The sequence below is a fragment of the Mauremys mutica genome, chromosome 3 (genome assembly GCF_020497125.1).
Source record: "Mauremys mutica isolate MM-2020 ecotype Southern chromosome 3, ASM2049712v1, whole genome shotgun sequence".
Lineage (NCBI taxonomy): Eukaryota > Metazoa > Chordata > Testudines > Geoemydidae > Mauremys > Mauremys mutica.
The window spans coordinates 74284964-74302874 of record NC_059074.1 but is presented as its reverse complement, the minus strand read 5'-3'; the positions used below and the strand labels follow the sequence as shown (position 1 = coordinate 74302874).

Genomic DNA, 17911 nt, shown 5'->3' with positions numbered 1-17911 from the left:
GTGTTTAATTGTGGTGGTTTACTGTTGAGGTAAATACCAACTATGGACTAGCATTAGGCAACCAGGCACAATTTCACCCATTGCCGAAGACAGCATTTCTCCAGAGGTAAAAGGTCAGTGTATTATTTAGACACTGCACCACTTCCTCCCACGTTTACTTCCTCTTCTGTATCATTATTTATTGTTTGGTTTATGGTACCACCTAACTGCCAAGGTTTAGGTCCCATCTTGTCAAATCACATCTAAGCCCCTGAGAAATGTCACTCCAAGTTAAAAATTACTGTATGTCCTCTGGAATGGTGGTTGAAGCATGAAGGGCCATATACATCTTTAGTGCATCTGGCACGTAAATATCATGTGACTCCGGCAACAACAGTGCCATGTGAATGCCTGTTCTCACTTTCAGATGACATTGTAAACAAGAAGTGGGCAGCATTATCACCTGCAAATGTAAAGAAACTTGTTTGTCTGAGAGATTGGCTGCACATGAGGTAGGACTGAGTGGACTTTCTAGCTCTAAAGTGTTACATTGTTTTATTTTTGAATGCAGTTTTTTTTTTAATGTAAATTCTACATTTGTAAATTTAACTTTCATGATAAGGAGATTGCACTACAGTACTTGTATTAGGTGAATTGAAAAATACTATTTCCTTTGTTTTTTACAAGGCAAATATTTGAAATAAAAATAAATATAAAGTGAGCACTGTACAATTTGTATTCTGTGTTGTAATTGAAATGAAAATATTTGAAAATGTAGAAAACATCCAAAAATATTTAAATAAATGGTTTTCTATTATTGCTTAGCAGCGTGATTGTGTGATTAATCACAATTGTTTTAATCATGTGACAGCCCTAATTTATATATGTGTACATTTTTAAATAAAAAGTCATTTGAAATGAAAAATTGACACATTTTATACCAAAAATGTCAAAATGGTGTTGCAAAAAAATTTGGTTTTGTCAAAACAGGATTTTCTAATAGAATGCTGTTTTGACTAAGTTTTTATTACCAGCTCTAATATCTATATCTACTGATAGATGGATGATGGCTGGATAGGAAGGTGCTGGACCTTCTTGTAAAATTTTAAAAATAATCTTTTTAACCTTAACTTCAACAACAACAACAACAAAAGTATCTAAAATGGCTATTGATCTCTTCCCAAAATTAACTTTAAAAAGCCTTTTTACAACCCTTCATATAAAGTAAAAGAGGGGAAAAAACAAATCTGTGTTAAATCTCTGGTATGCTCACTTTCAGTCCAATGCAATTCAGAGTTAGCTTTTTGATTAAGATCAAATGTAGTACCAGTGTAGTATCATTTGCTAAATTGGAGGACTAATGTTACTACTACTACTGCGGGGTTCAGTGACCTAAGAGAGATTTCCATCTCTAACTATTATTATGATCCTATGAACAGTGAACTTCTGATCCCTTGAAAATCAAAATTCTGAATTAAGATGATAGCTGATTCTTATGTATAGCAATATTAAGTGTAACATCAGTTTATTGCTTAAATAGCCTTTAAATTTAGCATATTACCACCCTAAGTTTCCAGCAAGAAGCCCTCTGGTACTAGATTTCTCTGGGAACATGTATTACTGTATAAGGTTGGTTACCTTTTAAATTATCAAAGGAAAGAAATCAGCTGCTTCCTTAAAGTAGAGCCAATGAGCCCTTTTAGAAATAGCCAATTATGTGAAAATTGACTTTCCATCTAATGATAATCTAGACATTTATATCCTCATCTGGAAAGCATTTACAACAACTTGTGAATAAATATCACTGTTGATCATCTCAGTCAAACATATGACAAGAGAAGGACAAGATCAAAGAATTATTCACTTTTGTTTTAACTTTCCAGGGATTTTTCCTTGTCTTTTCTGTATTTCTATTTAATTCTCTCTTCCCACCCGGATGCATTATGACACACACTTTACTGGAGCACACAAGCCATGAATCATACACACCTGCAATGATTTATCAAAGTAGTATTTAAATATCCCACATAGTAATTGAATGCAACAATCTATATGGAAAAAGCAATAAAATATAGATTCCAAAACATTAACGCCAATGTCCCCTTCTTACACTTACGTTTTCAGGAACTGAAGCCATCCTCTACTCTAGTCATTTGTTTAGAAGAAACTGCATTTCTTCCCGCTCCTCCTAATCACCATATTTAATATTTTAGCACAGTTAAAGTAAGGTTAGAAAAGTTCAGAGTTGTTCGCATTGTAAAAAATAGTATTTCTGTATTCCTTGTAGTTGCCTCTACAAAGGAGAGCCCCATTTAGGCTGGGAAAATGAGGCTCATAAGATTTTTCTGTTAATCACAGTGCACTTTTTACTAAGGAGTGCACTACTACTTACTTTATCCACTATATCCTTCTTAAAATCTTGGCTTCTTTCCAAGACAATCTAGGAGAATTATCACCATAGTACTGTAGAATCTTACTAAACATTAGTCATATTTTGATGTGTGTTAGAAGCCAATATTACTATTAAATTTTCCAAAATATGTCTTGCTTAAGGGTGTAGTTCACAACATTCAATCAACTGGGGAATCCACAACCTAACACAAATCTAGCATGTACCACACATGTACCACATTAGATTTTAGCTTTCATCTACAGCAAAACTACATCAGTTACCCCAAAGCCAGATTTCTATATTTTTCTTTTAACTGTCTTAATCTTTATGTACATTGGGCTTGATTCACTCAGTGAATGCTGTGAGTTTAAACCTTGCTGCACCAGTGAAAGTAGTGCCCTGGGGACACTGTGATCCTCTCCAGGGACCCTGCCCTGGGAAGGTAGCTTTAATTTGTGGTTGAAATGTCATGTGAGGCCCACTGGTGAAGTTGCCTTGGGGACATGTTGAATCAATGTTGTTATAATGTGTGTGCACCTGTGTGTTTTTGGGGTGCTACACTAGTTACAGGTAGGACACGTTAATCAAATAGTAGTATCCCTCATCAGCTTTTCTATTATCTGCCCCACTTTGTGCCAATTTCCTCTTGCTTCCCCAACACCTCCTGCTCTGCTGTTCTTCTGCAAGACATGAGATAGGGATTTGTCAAAGTCAATGAGCACTTTATTACAGAGAGAGTGCTCAGTAATGAACAATTCAGCAATTTAATGAGATTCTGTAGATCTGTCTCCAGCCTGTCCATCAAGTTTCACTTCTATAAAGCACCCTGACACTAATCCTCTGGCATACCCAATCTTCACCCTGGGCTGAATATTAGATTCTTCCATGGTATATTGCATTACCACTATAACCTTAGCAAAAATGATGAACTTAACTACACTTGAGGCAATATAGCTGGTCTGATTTGATTTTCCTCTATTGGGTTGACTATGAGGGAATTATTTATTTACTAAAATAAAGCAAAAAACAGTTTCTTATTGCCTGCTGAATGCCTAAATTGGTAAATATTTATGTGCGTCTTTTAATTCATTCTGGAGAACCAGAAATAAAATATACTTTTTTCTGCCTGCAGCAGAAAACTAGTTTAAAACATTCTACATAACAGCATTAGTAACCTTTAGAGAGGCAATTATGATAATACTTAAATGGACAGTGTAGAGTTTGTTGTCACTCAAAAAGAAGCACATTATCACTGCTGTACATAGCAGTACCTGCAGTGTGACCTGCAACACTGGCATAGACTATCATATTTGCTACATAGAGTGTCCACCCTACTGCCACAGAGGCCATTGAGAAAATCTTTCCCAGATTTGTCCCACAGGGCAAGGCCAGGGTCACAGTACCAGAGACCTAAGAACTCCCACTTACCAGACTGGAAATGGCAAACATGGAGAGAACGCCTGCCATATCACACTGACCAGTGCCAGCATGCTATTTAATGCAGCTTGGCTTTCTGCAGCATCTCTCTTATCTAAGATATCTCAAAGCACTTTGCGAAGCACTTTCATCTTGCAGTGAAGTGATAATGAAAGCAAATGGGCCATACCCCCACAACCTCACTCATCAAAAGTGCTTTACTGAGCAAGGGAATGAGGGCTAGGACTCCAGAGTATCCCCTCCTCCTTTATAAAAGAGTACAGCACCAGGGGATCTCTCAAAGATGGGTAGGCAGGAGTCCAAGTTTATATTTCAATTTTAATGGAAATAGCAACTTTGGAAAAGACTGCATATTCTACCCTCAAAATCTGAGAAATACATCTGTGTGGTAGCCACTTTTATAAAGGATTAAACTTTATCTCCACTCTGCCTTGGTAGTTTGAAGAACTTTGTTCTTACATAGCACTGCTCATCTGCAAATCTCAAAAGTAAGGTTAAGTATATACCCCCCATTTCACAGATGGAGAAACCAAGGCAAAGAGCAATGAAGTGACTTACCCAACATCACCCAGCAGATACGTAGCTTATTAAGAGAGCCATGAACAACACTCAGGTCTTCTGATTGCTTGTCCTGTCCATTAGCCCAAAGGTACCTCCCTTTTTATAAGATAAAAAGTATTCTCCAAAACAGATATATTGAACAATTTTTTCCTACCTTGCCCTGCCTTTCTCCCATACTGCATGATAGCAAATAAGAAACAAACAGCAGTGTTCCTGTAATGAATATTACAGATATTTACTTCCATTATATTCTGGAGCTACACAGATTTACAGTGGGATTGTTTCACAGATTTTTTTTTTGATAGCAAAACATATAAGTAAATGGCTGTCTGTTTCTTTAGAATTAAAAGCTATTAAATCATATTCGGTATTATACCACAACGTTGTCATTTTTTCCCCTGTTAACATACTAGGCCACACAAGTCAACCAACAAAAAGCCTTCTTCCAAATTAACTAATTGTATTAGAACAGAGCAGATCCTGTATTATTACCAAAAATCAAGTTTTCCCCCTATTGTTTCCCTGAGCCTTTAATCATTTTAGTGTCTCCAGCACAACAGTTTTCCCTGGTTTTAAACAGTGTCACACATTACACTAACTGATTTCCTTACCTGCCAGATTTGCTCTTCGCTAAGGGAAGTGAGTCGGTCGCTCTTCAGGACCTCTCGAAGGAGACAGTAAGGGAGAGTCAGGACTTCCTCCGGGTGACTCTTCAACAGCTCAGAGAGGTGTTTAACTAAGAAATCAACCACTGCCTTCTCCAGCAAAGTGAGGTTAAAGAGGTCAGCGAGCTTATACAGGTCCAAGTAATTAAAGCTATTTAATTCCTGGGTGGGTAAAACAAAACAAAAAATGTGTCTCAGAAAAAAAGGCAAAAGAGAAATGGGGGGAAATGTGACTTCAGATTGAGGATCATGGTCTGACACGTGTGAAAAAAGCATGAGCAAACAATGCAATTGCACGTGCAAATTGGGCAACTGTGAACAATAGAGGGTATTCAGAAATCATTTGTGTTGAAATTGCCTGATTTATGCATGCATCTACAACAACTATAAGACATGCATTTGTATGTGGACCAATAAATAAACCAATGTGTTTCAGAGTGTATTACAAGAGCTGGCAGAATTCAACAGATAGGTTTTAAAAAATATATTTGCATTAATTAAAAAGCTTTGTTACAGAACAATTGTTTGTTCATTATTTATTGTTAATTATTTCATCTACCTTGAAAAGAGAACTATAAGCACTTTCATAAATAGGATTTCTAGTTTCACTGAGGACTTCTGTTTTCTATGCTGAAATTATGTTTCAGATTTACAGATATATCATCAGTGAATTAAAACAGATTTCCCTTCACCTCCTGCACCAACAGTATCCTGATTTGCACTTCTTCCTCTAGAAGCAGAAAAATGAACACTGACAAAAGCTGAGCTAAACCAAAGCAAAACCCAGATATCAACATATCCCACAGTTAAAGGCCCACATTTTCAGCCTGGCATATTGCTGCAATTTCTACAATCTGGGCAATTTACATCATTTTAGATCTCATGCTTTTCAAGATCAAGATCATGTCTTCATCTATGTTAGGAGAGCACCTAGTACACTGGGCACTACCACAAACTAAGTAAAAAAAAATCTAGAAAATAAACAACAAAGTAACTAGTCACCTGACTGCTAATATTTGTACCCACAATCAACTGCAGGTACCATTTTGCAGGCACAGTTTGCACCCATAAAAAGGGAGGCGAGACTTTAGAAAATGTAGCCTGAAGTGCAAACACGAGACTGTCTGATAATTAAAGGTAAACAGTAATGGAACAAAAGTTTTTAAACAACTCAACACCACATCTCAATGTATCGTGAGAATCAGAATATGTGGAACAAATCCTTGAGGTAATTAATTTAGATGGACTATATAAGCCAAAGGTCTATAAAGGTCTAACAGAATCCAGTCACTATCCAACATTAAATAATGTTAAACTGGGTCTGGGGTTTGATGTACAGAGACCTCAGACTGTTTAGAACATGGCAAACACACCATTAAAAATCCTTTGAAACTTTCATTAACGATACAGAAAAGAAGGAAAAACAGTTAAAACATCTGAAATGTAAAATATTAAACAAGGCAGCTTGGTAGAGTTTTTAGAAGGAAAAACCCCTCATTCCACAGTCTCTTAGAGCGCATTAAAGATGGTAATAACTGTCCTTTTGGGGAAAAGAAAAGAAGCCGGGTGAGATGGGCTAAAGCTGTTGTTGTTCCTGTTGTCATTAAGATCCAAAACTGCCCTTTTGAGGAAAAGAAAATAAGTTAGTTGAGATGAACTGGAGCTGCTGTTCCTGTTGTTAAAGTCCGATCCCATTTCATCCAAGGTACAGTTTGGAATTCAGCTGGAGTTGATAGAATGATCCAGATGACATCACCAACCCTCTCTGGCCTGAGCTGGTAAAGACATCCCTCAAGATTAAGCCAAAGAAGGTCTGGGATCCCAGAAGGTAGTGGGGGTGGCAGCCAGGACAGTGAAGCTTGGTCCAGTAGCCTCCATCTGTTCTTTCTTTACCCCCAAAATCTCAGTCTTTAAAAAGCCACAAAGGGTATGGTGGGTGGAGTAACCCATCCCCTCATTATTTTGTCCATCAATGTAGGCTCACTATCCAACACACCAATTTTGGTTCATTAACTTCCGGCTCTATATCATCTGTTTTTAACAAGCATAATTTCAACATTTTTTGGATTATATCAAGATGGACTTTTGGGTTTAGAGTAATCCAGTTTCTCTGTCTGGTTTTCTAGCATTATTCCCATCAACATTTGGTGTTATAGGTTATTCTGACATGTTATAAACTTACACATTTTTGACAGTTAATCTCTCAATTAGGGTAAATTTGTAAGCACAATTATCATAACACTCCCTCACTCTCCTTCCCATTCCTATTCTTACCCAGCTGAGCAATATAGGAATCAAAACTATACAGACGATCTCTGAATAATAATGGTCCAAATGGTCCTGCCCAGTACACAATGTGGAGGAGAATAAGACAAACTCCTGGAATAAACACTTAGGGACAAGGGAGAGTGAGCAGAGACTTCACCGTATCCTTCCCAACTCTGAGAAAGGCCACCTACAAAAACCAGTGTGTTGCTGGCTCTTCGTGGGTTTTGGAGAGCGTTAGAGTCAGGGAGCTCTACAAGGGTCACTCATCTCTAAAACCTGTGGATATGCAGACAGAAATCCACATGGGAGTTAATGCTGTCTGTTGTAGCATTAACTCCCCCCAGAAGCATTGATTCCACACACAGAAGGGACTAATCATGTAAGAGAGACAATGGTATACATCTCCTCAATGAGCTATGCTGCCATGGGAAAGAGGAGGCTAGAAAGCAACACAAAGGATCATGCAGACCAGGCAGAGAACCTAGAATCCTGGGATTTGCCCACAGCTCCTTGGGTTAAACAGTGATTCCTTCATTCTCAATGTGGCCATACACCTCAGCTTCCAAAGGACAGCATAGCAAAATCTCAAGAAGTTATATTATATAGAGCGGGGTCAGCAAGAACAAATATATATTATTTGAGACATCAGAGTGACAAAGGACCCTAAATAAAATTCATAGAGTTTTGTCGGCTTTTCTCTGTTTTTGCTCTTTGTTCCTGTTTTCCCCCCCTCCCCAGTTTTCTCCTACAATTTACTGCTCTGCTCCCTGTTACCAGCCCCCTCATTGTCCCAGTCCTTATGCGAAAATTACAAGAACTCTTGTCAGTTTCACTTTCCTGCTTAGTTAGCACAGGAAGCAGAGCAGAAAAGAGGAAAAGACTAAATTACCTGAATTACACTTGGCTGCTCTGCTGGATGGACTGGCAGAGCCAAATGAAACTGACAAGAGATCTTGTAAATGTCAATTTGCTGCTCTGCTGGCACATGGAGTGGACCAGCAGGAAGATGGAAAGGGAGAAGAGAATCTCCAGAAGGTTCTGGGTGCTACCCATGGGATAAAGTCTGCTTGGTCAGTGAATTCAATGGTTTTCCCATTGATCGATGGTAGAACTGCTACTCCAGGATAACCAAATTCCTTGTGGGGCTCCCATTGCAACATGCCCCCCCTGCATATCTTCCAGTTTGGGGCTGTGTATTAAATTCTATTTAAGATGCTACATTCTATACAGAATCTCTTCTTTATTTTTTTTTAAAGAATCAGGAGCTCAGGTTTATGCATATTCACAATAAGCACTCAGGGCCTGATCTAGTCTCAAGAGCCACAGGTTTTCTGGTACATCATAGGATGCCCCCCGCCCCCCCCTCCATAATGAGACAGGTGAGGTGAGGACAAATCCTCCCCCACTACAGTAGACTAGGACAGGAATTCTGCAAGTTGAAACTCCTGACATTTCTTGTTTCCTACATGAAATGATTTTGCTCATAATCATGGGGAAACAGGGAAAGGGTTGACAATTATTTGCACTCCTGCTCCTCAAGTCAACGCACATACTCATTAAAAATAGACAATGGCATTATAGAAAATCTTTGGATTTTACAGTAAAAAAAATTCTATTAATTAAATATTTGGATTTTTAATGTAATTTAAAAGAAAAATTTAATCTTGATATAAATTTCATTTTGACAGATTTATAGGATGTTATTTTATTGCTAATTAATAAACAACTGACAAAAACATTTTAGAAACTACAGTAGTCACCACTGAAAATATCCATATTTGCTAGCATGTTATCAGAGTGTGGTATCTCAGGTCTGGCAGCTATTCTCTATTCTAGGCATAGGGGAAAGGTTGTGCTTTCTCAGATACCAACTGCTGGCAATTGCTGACCTACACTGAGTACTAGGAGTTCTGTTTCCATTAATTTTTTTAAAAATGACCTGTATGTATATAAATATCTTGCAAATATTTAGTCATTCTTGGTTCTCTTTAAAATGTGGAGATGAATAGAAAGAAAACTTACATTCCAAAGACAGTACTGACAAGCCTACACATTCAGAAATCATAAGCCAGTTTCCCCAAATCATGAGATTTAAAAAAAACAACCACCAACATTTGGGGTTGTTTTTATTTGCTTTCTGGTTTTGAGCATGGAGGGTTAACATTTACAAGCTTTTGCCTGCAATCATAAACGGTTAAAAAAATTACTTTTGCTTTTTAAATGAAAGCTGAGATGCTCAAATAATCAGATGACTTCAGGAGCAGGGGCTTAAAGAAAATGCTAAATAGCACAAAAGTTGTGCTAAAATTGAGAGAGTTGGCAACATAACAAAGGGCATGTCTACACTGCAATAAAATACTGGCTCACAGGACTAAAAATTGCATTGTAGACATCTGGGTTTGGGCTGGAGCCCAGACTCTGAGACCTCACAAGGTCTACACTGCTATTTTTTTGCCCAGCAGCCTGAGCCCCATGAGTCTGATGGGGGATGGAGAGGGGTATGTCTACAAGGCAATTAAATAACGGTGGCTGGCCTGTGCCAGGTGACTCCAGCTCATGGGGCTTGGACTGAGGGGGTATTTAACTGCAGTGTCGATATCTGGGCCTGGGCTGTAGCCTGAGCTCTGGGACCCTCTTATCTCGCAGGATCCTAAAGCCCGAGCTCCAACCCAAGTCCGAATGTCTACACTGCAATTAAAAAGCCCCGCAGCCCATGTCTGAGTCAGCTGGCACAGGCCAGCCACCAGTTTTTAATTGCAGTGTAGACATACCCTGGGTCAATTGGCCCAGGCCAGCCAAAGAAGGCTGGGATTTAGGCCCTGATCCTGTAAACACTTACATATGTGATGAATTTCAAGCATATGAATTATCCAACAGAAAAAAAAATAATAATGGTGATAGCCTATCTCCTAGAACTGGAAGGGACCTTAAAAGGTCATTGAGTCCAGCCCCCTGCCTTCACTAGCAGGACCAAGTACTGATTTTTGCCCCAGATCCCTAAGTGGCCCCCTCAAGGAGCGAACTCACAACCCTGGGTTTAGCAGGCCAATGCTCAAACCACTGAGCTATCCCTCCCCACGGTTTCTACTTTCTAGGTTTTTATATGGTCACCTCTTACCACAGTAGTTGACTTAAAAGGGAGAGGAGTAAGATTATACAGCCACAGCTGGGGAGCCAATGACAATTTGGTACAGGAGCTGTCTAGGCTGTTGGGGGTTAAGAACCTGGATTCTATGTGAGACACATTTGCTATATGTGCCAGCTCTGGGAAATGCATCTCCGCAGATCACAGATAGTACTGTAGGCCCTGCTCCACCTTGTCTGCGAGATTGGCATCCCCATGCATTGAGGCAAGGGTACAAGCAATGTATGTCAAACTGAACTTCACAGAGTTTTGCACTTGCAACCTTGTTTAGTCGACTTTGCTACAGAAAGGGATGTTCTGAGCCACTGGAATGAGGTCTTCCCTGGCTGACAGAATGTCAATCATCCAAAAAGAAATTTAAGAGACATGAACTTAAATAAACTGAGTTCTTCTGTAATGGATAACTTCATTTTTGGAGGTCAGCCATAAGGAGAATAAGATCAAAGCCTTGTGACCTGAAGATTAACTTTCTACCAAAGAAAGGTGAGCCTGATCAAACACCCAATAGAGTCAATGGAAAGTCTCCTATTGATTTCAATGAGTTCTGAAATAACCCCAGGTGCAGAAGGTGCAGCCTTCTGGACCTTAGATGTCATGAGCAATGCTGGTCAGGATATTATTTATTTGCTGAAAAGAGCAAGGCCTTACACTCAACTTGATAGCATTGCTCTGTCTGAAACATAATTTTTGAATGCCCATCAATTCCAAAATTTCAGGGAATGTTGTAGGAATCAATAGGCAGAACCTTATTAATTTTGCTGAAAATAGGAAGAGGAAAATGGGATACACACGGAGTCCCTTGTATCTGGGTTAGCAGAATCATAACCTTCAACCAGCTCTGTAACTATCTACTGATCAAAGAACCGGTTTGATGGCAGCTATTAACACCTTCCAGCATAACAATACTCCCATCTCAGCCCATAGTTCCAATACAGTTTAAAATGATGACACCCTGTATGACTTCTCTCTCAAACAGAAAGAAAAGAAATAAGAATGGTGGGGGCAAAGGAGCTATGGGGGTTCACATATTGCTGCTGGCAAGGTGGGTATGGGGGAGGGTTGCAGGGACTCCCTGAAATAGAGGGGGAGGGTGGGAATTTGTTTGGGGGCAGGAGGTTTGAGAATGCAATTGAATTTTTGTGGTGAAATTTCCATTTTGTCCAAAAGGCATTTTCCATGGGAGGAGGGGAAAAAAGTTTCAATGGAAAATTTTGAACCAGCTGTAGTCAAGAGTCATCATCCCTAGACTGAGCATAAACTGAGGGGCTCAACAACTTGCAGATAATGATCTGAGTATTTTGTTAACTTTTAACTGTTAGGGTTCAACAGAATGCTGACTCTTCCTCAGAACAGGTCAGCTTGACACAGAGGCTGAAATTGATCACCTTCCGGGGGGGTTGCTAGTTTAGAAGACTATCAATATATTTTAAAAGATTGGGCCTCTAAACCAGGGGTTCTCAGACTTTTGTATTGGGGACCCCTTTAACACCATTATAAATGCTGGACGCAAAGCGGGGTTTGAGGTGGAGGCTGACAGCTCGCGACCCCCCATGTAATAACCTTGTGACCCCCTGAGGGGTCCCAACCCCCAGTTTGAGAACCCTTGCTCTAAACAGAAATACTCACTTTTGACTCCAGAAGGTCAGATTTGGCTTTTAGCTTTGAACTTCACAACCATGGAAGCTGGTTTATCAGCTTTCTCAAAAGAAAATCATCCAATTGTCATACCAATCATTTGCTCAAATCAAAATTATACCGGTATTGCACATTGCTATCCTGCTGAGGGCAAAAGTGTCATGCTGAGATTGCGAGATGTATATTACGGATCAAATAATCCATCTCCCAATCAGTGATAAAGCTTTAACAAACATATGACTATGGCAGAATATAGAAGCCTCTTCCCAAAGTTTCATTTTTTTGTATCAGAATGTGTGTGCGCGCGCGCGTGTACACACACACTCTGTGTAAACACACACACACACACAAATATATATAGCAAAACAGAATCACAATCAATACATCTGCTTCCTCTGAATACATTTCCAAACTAAATTCTTAACTAGATGAAAACCTTCAGATTAACAAATCAATGAAGTGTGCATTCTCTGAAATGGGCTACCCATTCAATTCTGTCGGGATTAGGCATAAGCTAGTTCTGACTGCATTCACCTCCAATGGGTTTTGTTTGATTTACAATTAAATGACAAGCTACTGTTTTGAAACAGCAATTACATAAGTTTAAAAGACTTATTTCTTAAAATAAATATTATACATTTGTATTACAGAATACTGTCCACTAGTAATATTCATTAAAATGACATTTTTAATAAAAAGTATTTAACACATAATTGAAAGCATCAGGCATACATAAATTATGTAAAAAAGAATGTACATTGTACAAAGGCTATATGTGTTATGTCTTTTTATGAAGAGCTGAAAAACAAACTAAAAGAGAGCACATGAAGAATTAAAGAAGAGTGGTGCGTAAAGAAAGAGATCCAATGTTTTGCTAATGTGATCTATGTTACTTTGCTAACCCACATTCAGACTAAGAGTATATAGTTCTTATTACTGAGTTACAGTATAAATGGTTGGTATATTCCATACCGAACATGTACCTCATTAAATAAATTAGTCAAAATGTTAGTCAATGTCTACCTCCAAAATGAACTTGTGTATCTGGTCCTATGCATTCATCTCACTGTACTTTACTGAAGAGGGCGGGGTTTTTTTGTTGTGTTTTGTTTTTTCCCAAACTGCTCTTTTTAGTAGTGAGTGAATCCATCATTCCATGTTAAGCATCTTACTGGGCTTCTATGTTATTAATATCAACCTTTTGGCTGCCAAAATAATTGAATAAGGAGCTCACATTTAAAATCTTAAGTTTAGGGGGAATATAAGAAAAATCAATTTTTCAGACAAATATGTCCTAATAGAAAGATAATATTAAATGTTTACAGTAGACTACATGATACTAACAGCATTTTAATAGAGGATACAGAAGAGAGTCAAACAGGACAAAGAACATTTAGAAATATTCTATTTCAAGTTATTTCAAATCGATCTTTATTTAATTTATACTTTTAAGAATAATTGTATTGTGCAAGCCACAGAAAACGATATAAGTAACAGATTGATAAATTAGAGTTAATCATAACCAAGTGCACGCTAGAGTACAATATACTTCTAGTCCTGTGCTCTGCTTTATAAATAGCAGAAAAATCACAAGGAGAACTAAGGGGAGAGACTGCATTTCTTTATGACCTTATTTGAAAGATAAACTCCTTGGGGAAATACAATTTATTCAGATTATCAAGACCCTGCTGTGCAAATCTACAGTCTGGGAGCACACTACAGAGATCAAAAAATATTTACTTTATTCTGTTGGGTATAAAATCTTTTAATGAATGCATAATTACAGAAAAAGTGTATACAGCTTTAGAAATTCCATTGCTGAGCCAAGCCATTAATATCCAAGGCATCATACCCAGTTGTGACTCCACCTGCTTCCTATTTGGATTACAACACAGTTATAAATCAAGGTATTATGTGACTACCCATATTGGTGCCACAGAAACAGATAGCTTTGTATTATTTCCCCTCTGCAAAATGAGATGACAACCAATGCCTGAAAGCAAAAACATGCCTTCTAAGAGTGTAAGCTCTTAGGGGCAGGGGCTCTGTCTTTGTAATTCTTTGAACAGCACCTAGCACAATAGACTCTTGATCCTGATTGGGGCATCTGGGCACTATGGTAATGTAAATGTTAAATAAAATAAAATAAATAAATAAAAGTAGATGAATGGTTAAATTTAATTCTGGTATAAGTCAAAATAGAAACAACAAATAAACTATTTAAAACAACGAGAAATCTGTAACAAGGCAAAAATACATTAGGTACTGTACTACAGTGAGAAATCTAATGGATAGTTTATCTTTTTAAAATAAAATAATTACAGAAGAGGAGCCAAATTCTGCCATTTCACACATACTGCATTATTAACATCTAAGGCTCTGATCCCACAAAGACTTACTCAAGTGCTTAACTTTAATGAGACCATTCAAGCTTGAAATCCATGCTAGTACTTATGAACTTAAACTTATGTATATGTTATGTATATGCATAAATCTTTACAAGATTAGGGCTTTAGGCCTCATTCTGAAACTCTTGCTCATATTGAGCATCGGAGTAGTCCACTGATGCATGGAAGTAATTTTTGCAGAATCAGAGTCACACTGGGATAATAAGGGATGGGGGGAGGGTTCAAATTCAAATCCCCCCCCCCTATATAATAGCATAAACATAGATATAGATTTTTTTTCGTAAGTAGACGAATGGTAACTGATCAGTGGCTGAATGTAGACACGTATCCTTGTAGACTTAAGGGGCACTATCAATTTTATTTTCTTTTAATTGACTAATTTTACAAAATTCAATTTATTGGTAGCATAGCATATCCTAGGCTTTTTAATTCCTATTTTTTGAAAGTGTAAAGTTGATCTGAATCTCTGCTGATGTTCTGAAGGATGTTCTGAGTTAGGTCCAAGATCAGCAACATCAAACAGGCTCAGGTCCACCCATTTCCCTCCTTCTCTATTTTGTTTCACACAATGTCTGCTGCCTTTTCAGTTTCAGCTTTGTTGCAGCTGTTGCTAGTAAACGCTCTCCTTCAGAGCAGGGGGGAAAGAGGGTCTGTGATCTCCACAAGGACAGGGTATGAAAGTGATGTTATTATCTAAGTCCATAAGACTGAAAATGCAACTGACCACCACCAAAACAGTGAAACTGACTATACACAAAGTGCCACCAAATGTACAAGGTAAACCAACTCTCTCAGATACAATAATATGTCAGTGGTTACTTGTAACAACAATAGGTGTGTAAATTTTCAAGATGAAGGTGTCTGACCTTTTAAACGATCATGACTACAGAGATATCCTTTCATTTCTGTTGTACATTACAGATCCCTATTTCAGAAAAATAATATGAATGCAACATTAAGATGGCACAGTTCAACATTTTAGCACATCACGTAATAGAAAAAACAAAGTTTGTACAGCAATGTTAAAGTAGCCACAAGACATCTATGCAGTGTTTTCAATTCCTGTTTACATTTCTTTAATTTCAAAGTGAGTTGGGCTGTCCTGGGAATCCCACATGTGGCTGGCACAAAACCTCCTCAGCTGGGAGGTTTCACATAACAGAGGCAATGTTAGCATTACTTTGCACAAGGAAAATCCTGTGGGAACAAAGTGAGTGTTACAGCAGAGGCCAACTCTTCCATTGCCCGCCTCTTCTCACACTCAGTCCCAGGCTCTGGAAATCCCCAAACCCAAAGAGTTTGTTTCTGGAGGTTTAAAGACCTTAAAGATTTTACAAAACTTGGAGAGTCTCCCTCTTCTCTGAGGATACAGCATGTGGGATGATTTGGTCCCTACTCTTTACCCTGGCAAGTATTATTTATGGGCCTTAAATAAGTTTTTTTTATTTTTATTTATTTATTTATTTTACTATTTTTTACTCCTGTTGCCTGGCAGATCCAGTACAGTGACGGGAGAGAGCTGAATCCTATTTTGGCACATTTAGCATCAACAATCTTGTTAGCTGACTGACAGTTACAGCATCTTTATTACTAGTGTCAGCGCCAGAGAGAACAAATTTTGACTTTCAGATCCCAAGCTGACTTTGCAGGGTTGGCAGTTAGGGGAAAAAACAACAACATTTACTACCTATAAAATGAAGATTTTGATAGAAGCCTCTGAAGAGTCAATAAACATGGAATGCCATAAAACCATATTTTCAGTCACTTTGTAGAATATAACCACAACTGAGGTGCAGAATGTCTGGGGAATTTTGCTCCTCTGTGAGGCGCAGTAGGAGCGCCTGTGCCTGACAGACAGGGAAAAATGAATCTGAGATGTTACAAATGGGCATGGGGACTTATTAAGAGCCGTTTTAAAACGTGCCACATGCTCTGAAATGATTTTTCAGTTGCTTATATCTTATTTTGCAGCTTTTCAGTTAACAGCTCAGCAAAGGCCCTAGTACTCATTAGCAATTTACATGTAAAACTTAAAATTTCAGTTGTTTTTGCAGGAATTGTGTCTTAAATAAATAAATACTTCTAACCATATTTTTATTAGAATTTTTCCCCCTTCTTGGAAATAAAAAATAACTGAAGACAGTTTCCTTAATTTTTTGAGAGAAGAAATTACATTTAAACTGAGATCATGCACAGAAAGTTTCATGTCAAGAGGAAAGATTCATCAGAAATTTATGAGTGTTTATATACTACTATTTGGAGTCTTTACTACCAATTGATAGCACAACCTAATATTAAGGTCTCCTTACACTTCCCATTATAAGGCCCCATTTCAATTGCTCATTTTCCCCCCAAGATTTAACCACCTAGGCTGAATTTTCCCAGTCTCCCAGGCAGGGCCGGCTCCAGACCCCAGCGCGCCAAGCGCGCGCGTGGGGCGGCATTTTAACTGGAGGGCGGCAGGCGGGTCCGGCGGACCTCCCGCAGACATGCCTGCGGGAGGTCCAACGGAGCCACGGGACGACCGGACCTCCCGCAGGCATGACTGCGGAAGCTCCACCATAGGCGCGGGACCAGCGGCACGTCTGCGGGAGGTCCCGCGGAGGCGCGGGACCGGCGCCCAGCAGCGCAGCACACCGCCCTGCTTGGGGCGGCGGAATTCGTAGAGTCGCCCCTGCTCCCAGGTTTATATTTTCTTTAATTTCAGCCAAAACAGTTGTGTGTTACTGAGACTGATGCTAGGGAAAAATACATTGTTTTGTCAATATTAAAAAGTTTTGGCAGCCATTTCTTTGAGAAGCTCTACCACCCCCCATATTTTGAAGGAAGAATTTAAAATTTAGCAGGTGAGTGGGCCTTTGTGACAGCACCTCACAAGGTTGGACTGTGGGAGACCTATTGTGAAATAGCGAGTAAAGGCGTGAAGCTACATGGTGCTGAGTGCCATCAGCTCTTATTGAAGTTCATGGGTCATGAAGAAACTGAGCCCCTATCAGGATTTGGCCCTAAATGAATGAACAATAAAAAAGCAAGGATAATGAGTCACAAAATGCACTCTGTTAATTAATTTGGGTAACTATATATCCATTTAGGAACCTAAGTGGCCCCCACCACTGTGGTATCTGAGCACCTCAATGGATTTTATCCTCACAACAGAAATTAGGCTAGGTATAACAGGTATACTATTTAAAAGACTAGAGTTGGTTGAAAATGGGATTTCTTTCCCAAAAATTTGAGTGAAAAATTAGTCCCTTTTTGTCACAATTTTGATGAACTATTTTGTTGAAATTTCAAAATTTGGAATATTTCAACCATCTCTAAAACCCTTACCAATGTCTTGAGACAGTGGCAGGCTGAGATAGATTATATGTATTTTTAAAGAGGGTGGGACATGACCCTCGTCTTTACTCTGGTCACTTGT

At 38.7% G+C, this 17911-nt stretch overlaps 1 protein-coding gene across 6 annotated transcripts in view; it reads right to left on the bottom strand.

Annotated features, from left to right (window-relative positions):
* KLHL32 (kelch like family member 32) overlaps nucleotides 1-17911 on the bottom strand; it is a 186987-nt gene that overhangs the window by 35993 nt on the left and 133083 nt on the right. For 5 of the 6 annotated variants that reach the window (XM_045010668.1, XM_045010670.1, XM_045010669.1 and 2 more), the window contains one exon: nucleotides 4981-5196. In XM_045010668.1, coding sequence (XP_044866603.1) covers nucleotides 4981-5196 — 216 coding nt within the window. Of the gene's footprint in view, nucleotides 1-4980; nucleotides 5197-17911 lie in introns of those variants that run through there. The other variant, XM_045010672.1, reaches the window with a different exon arrangement.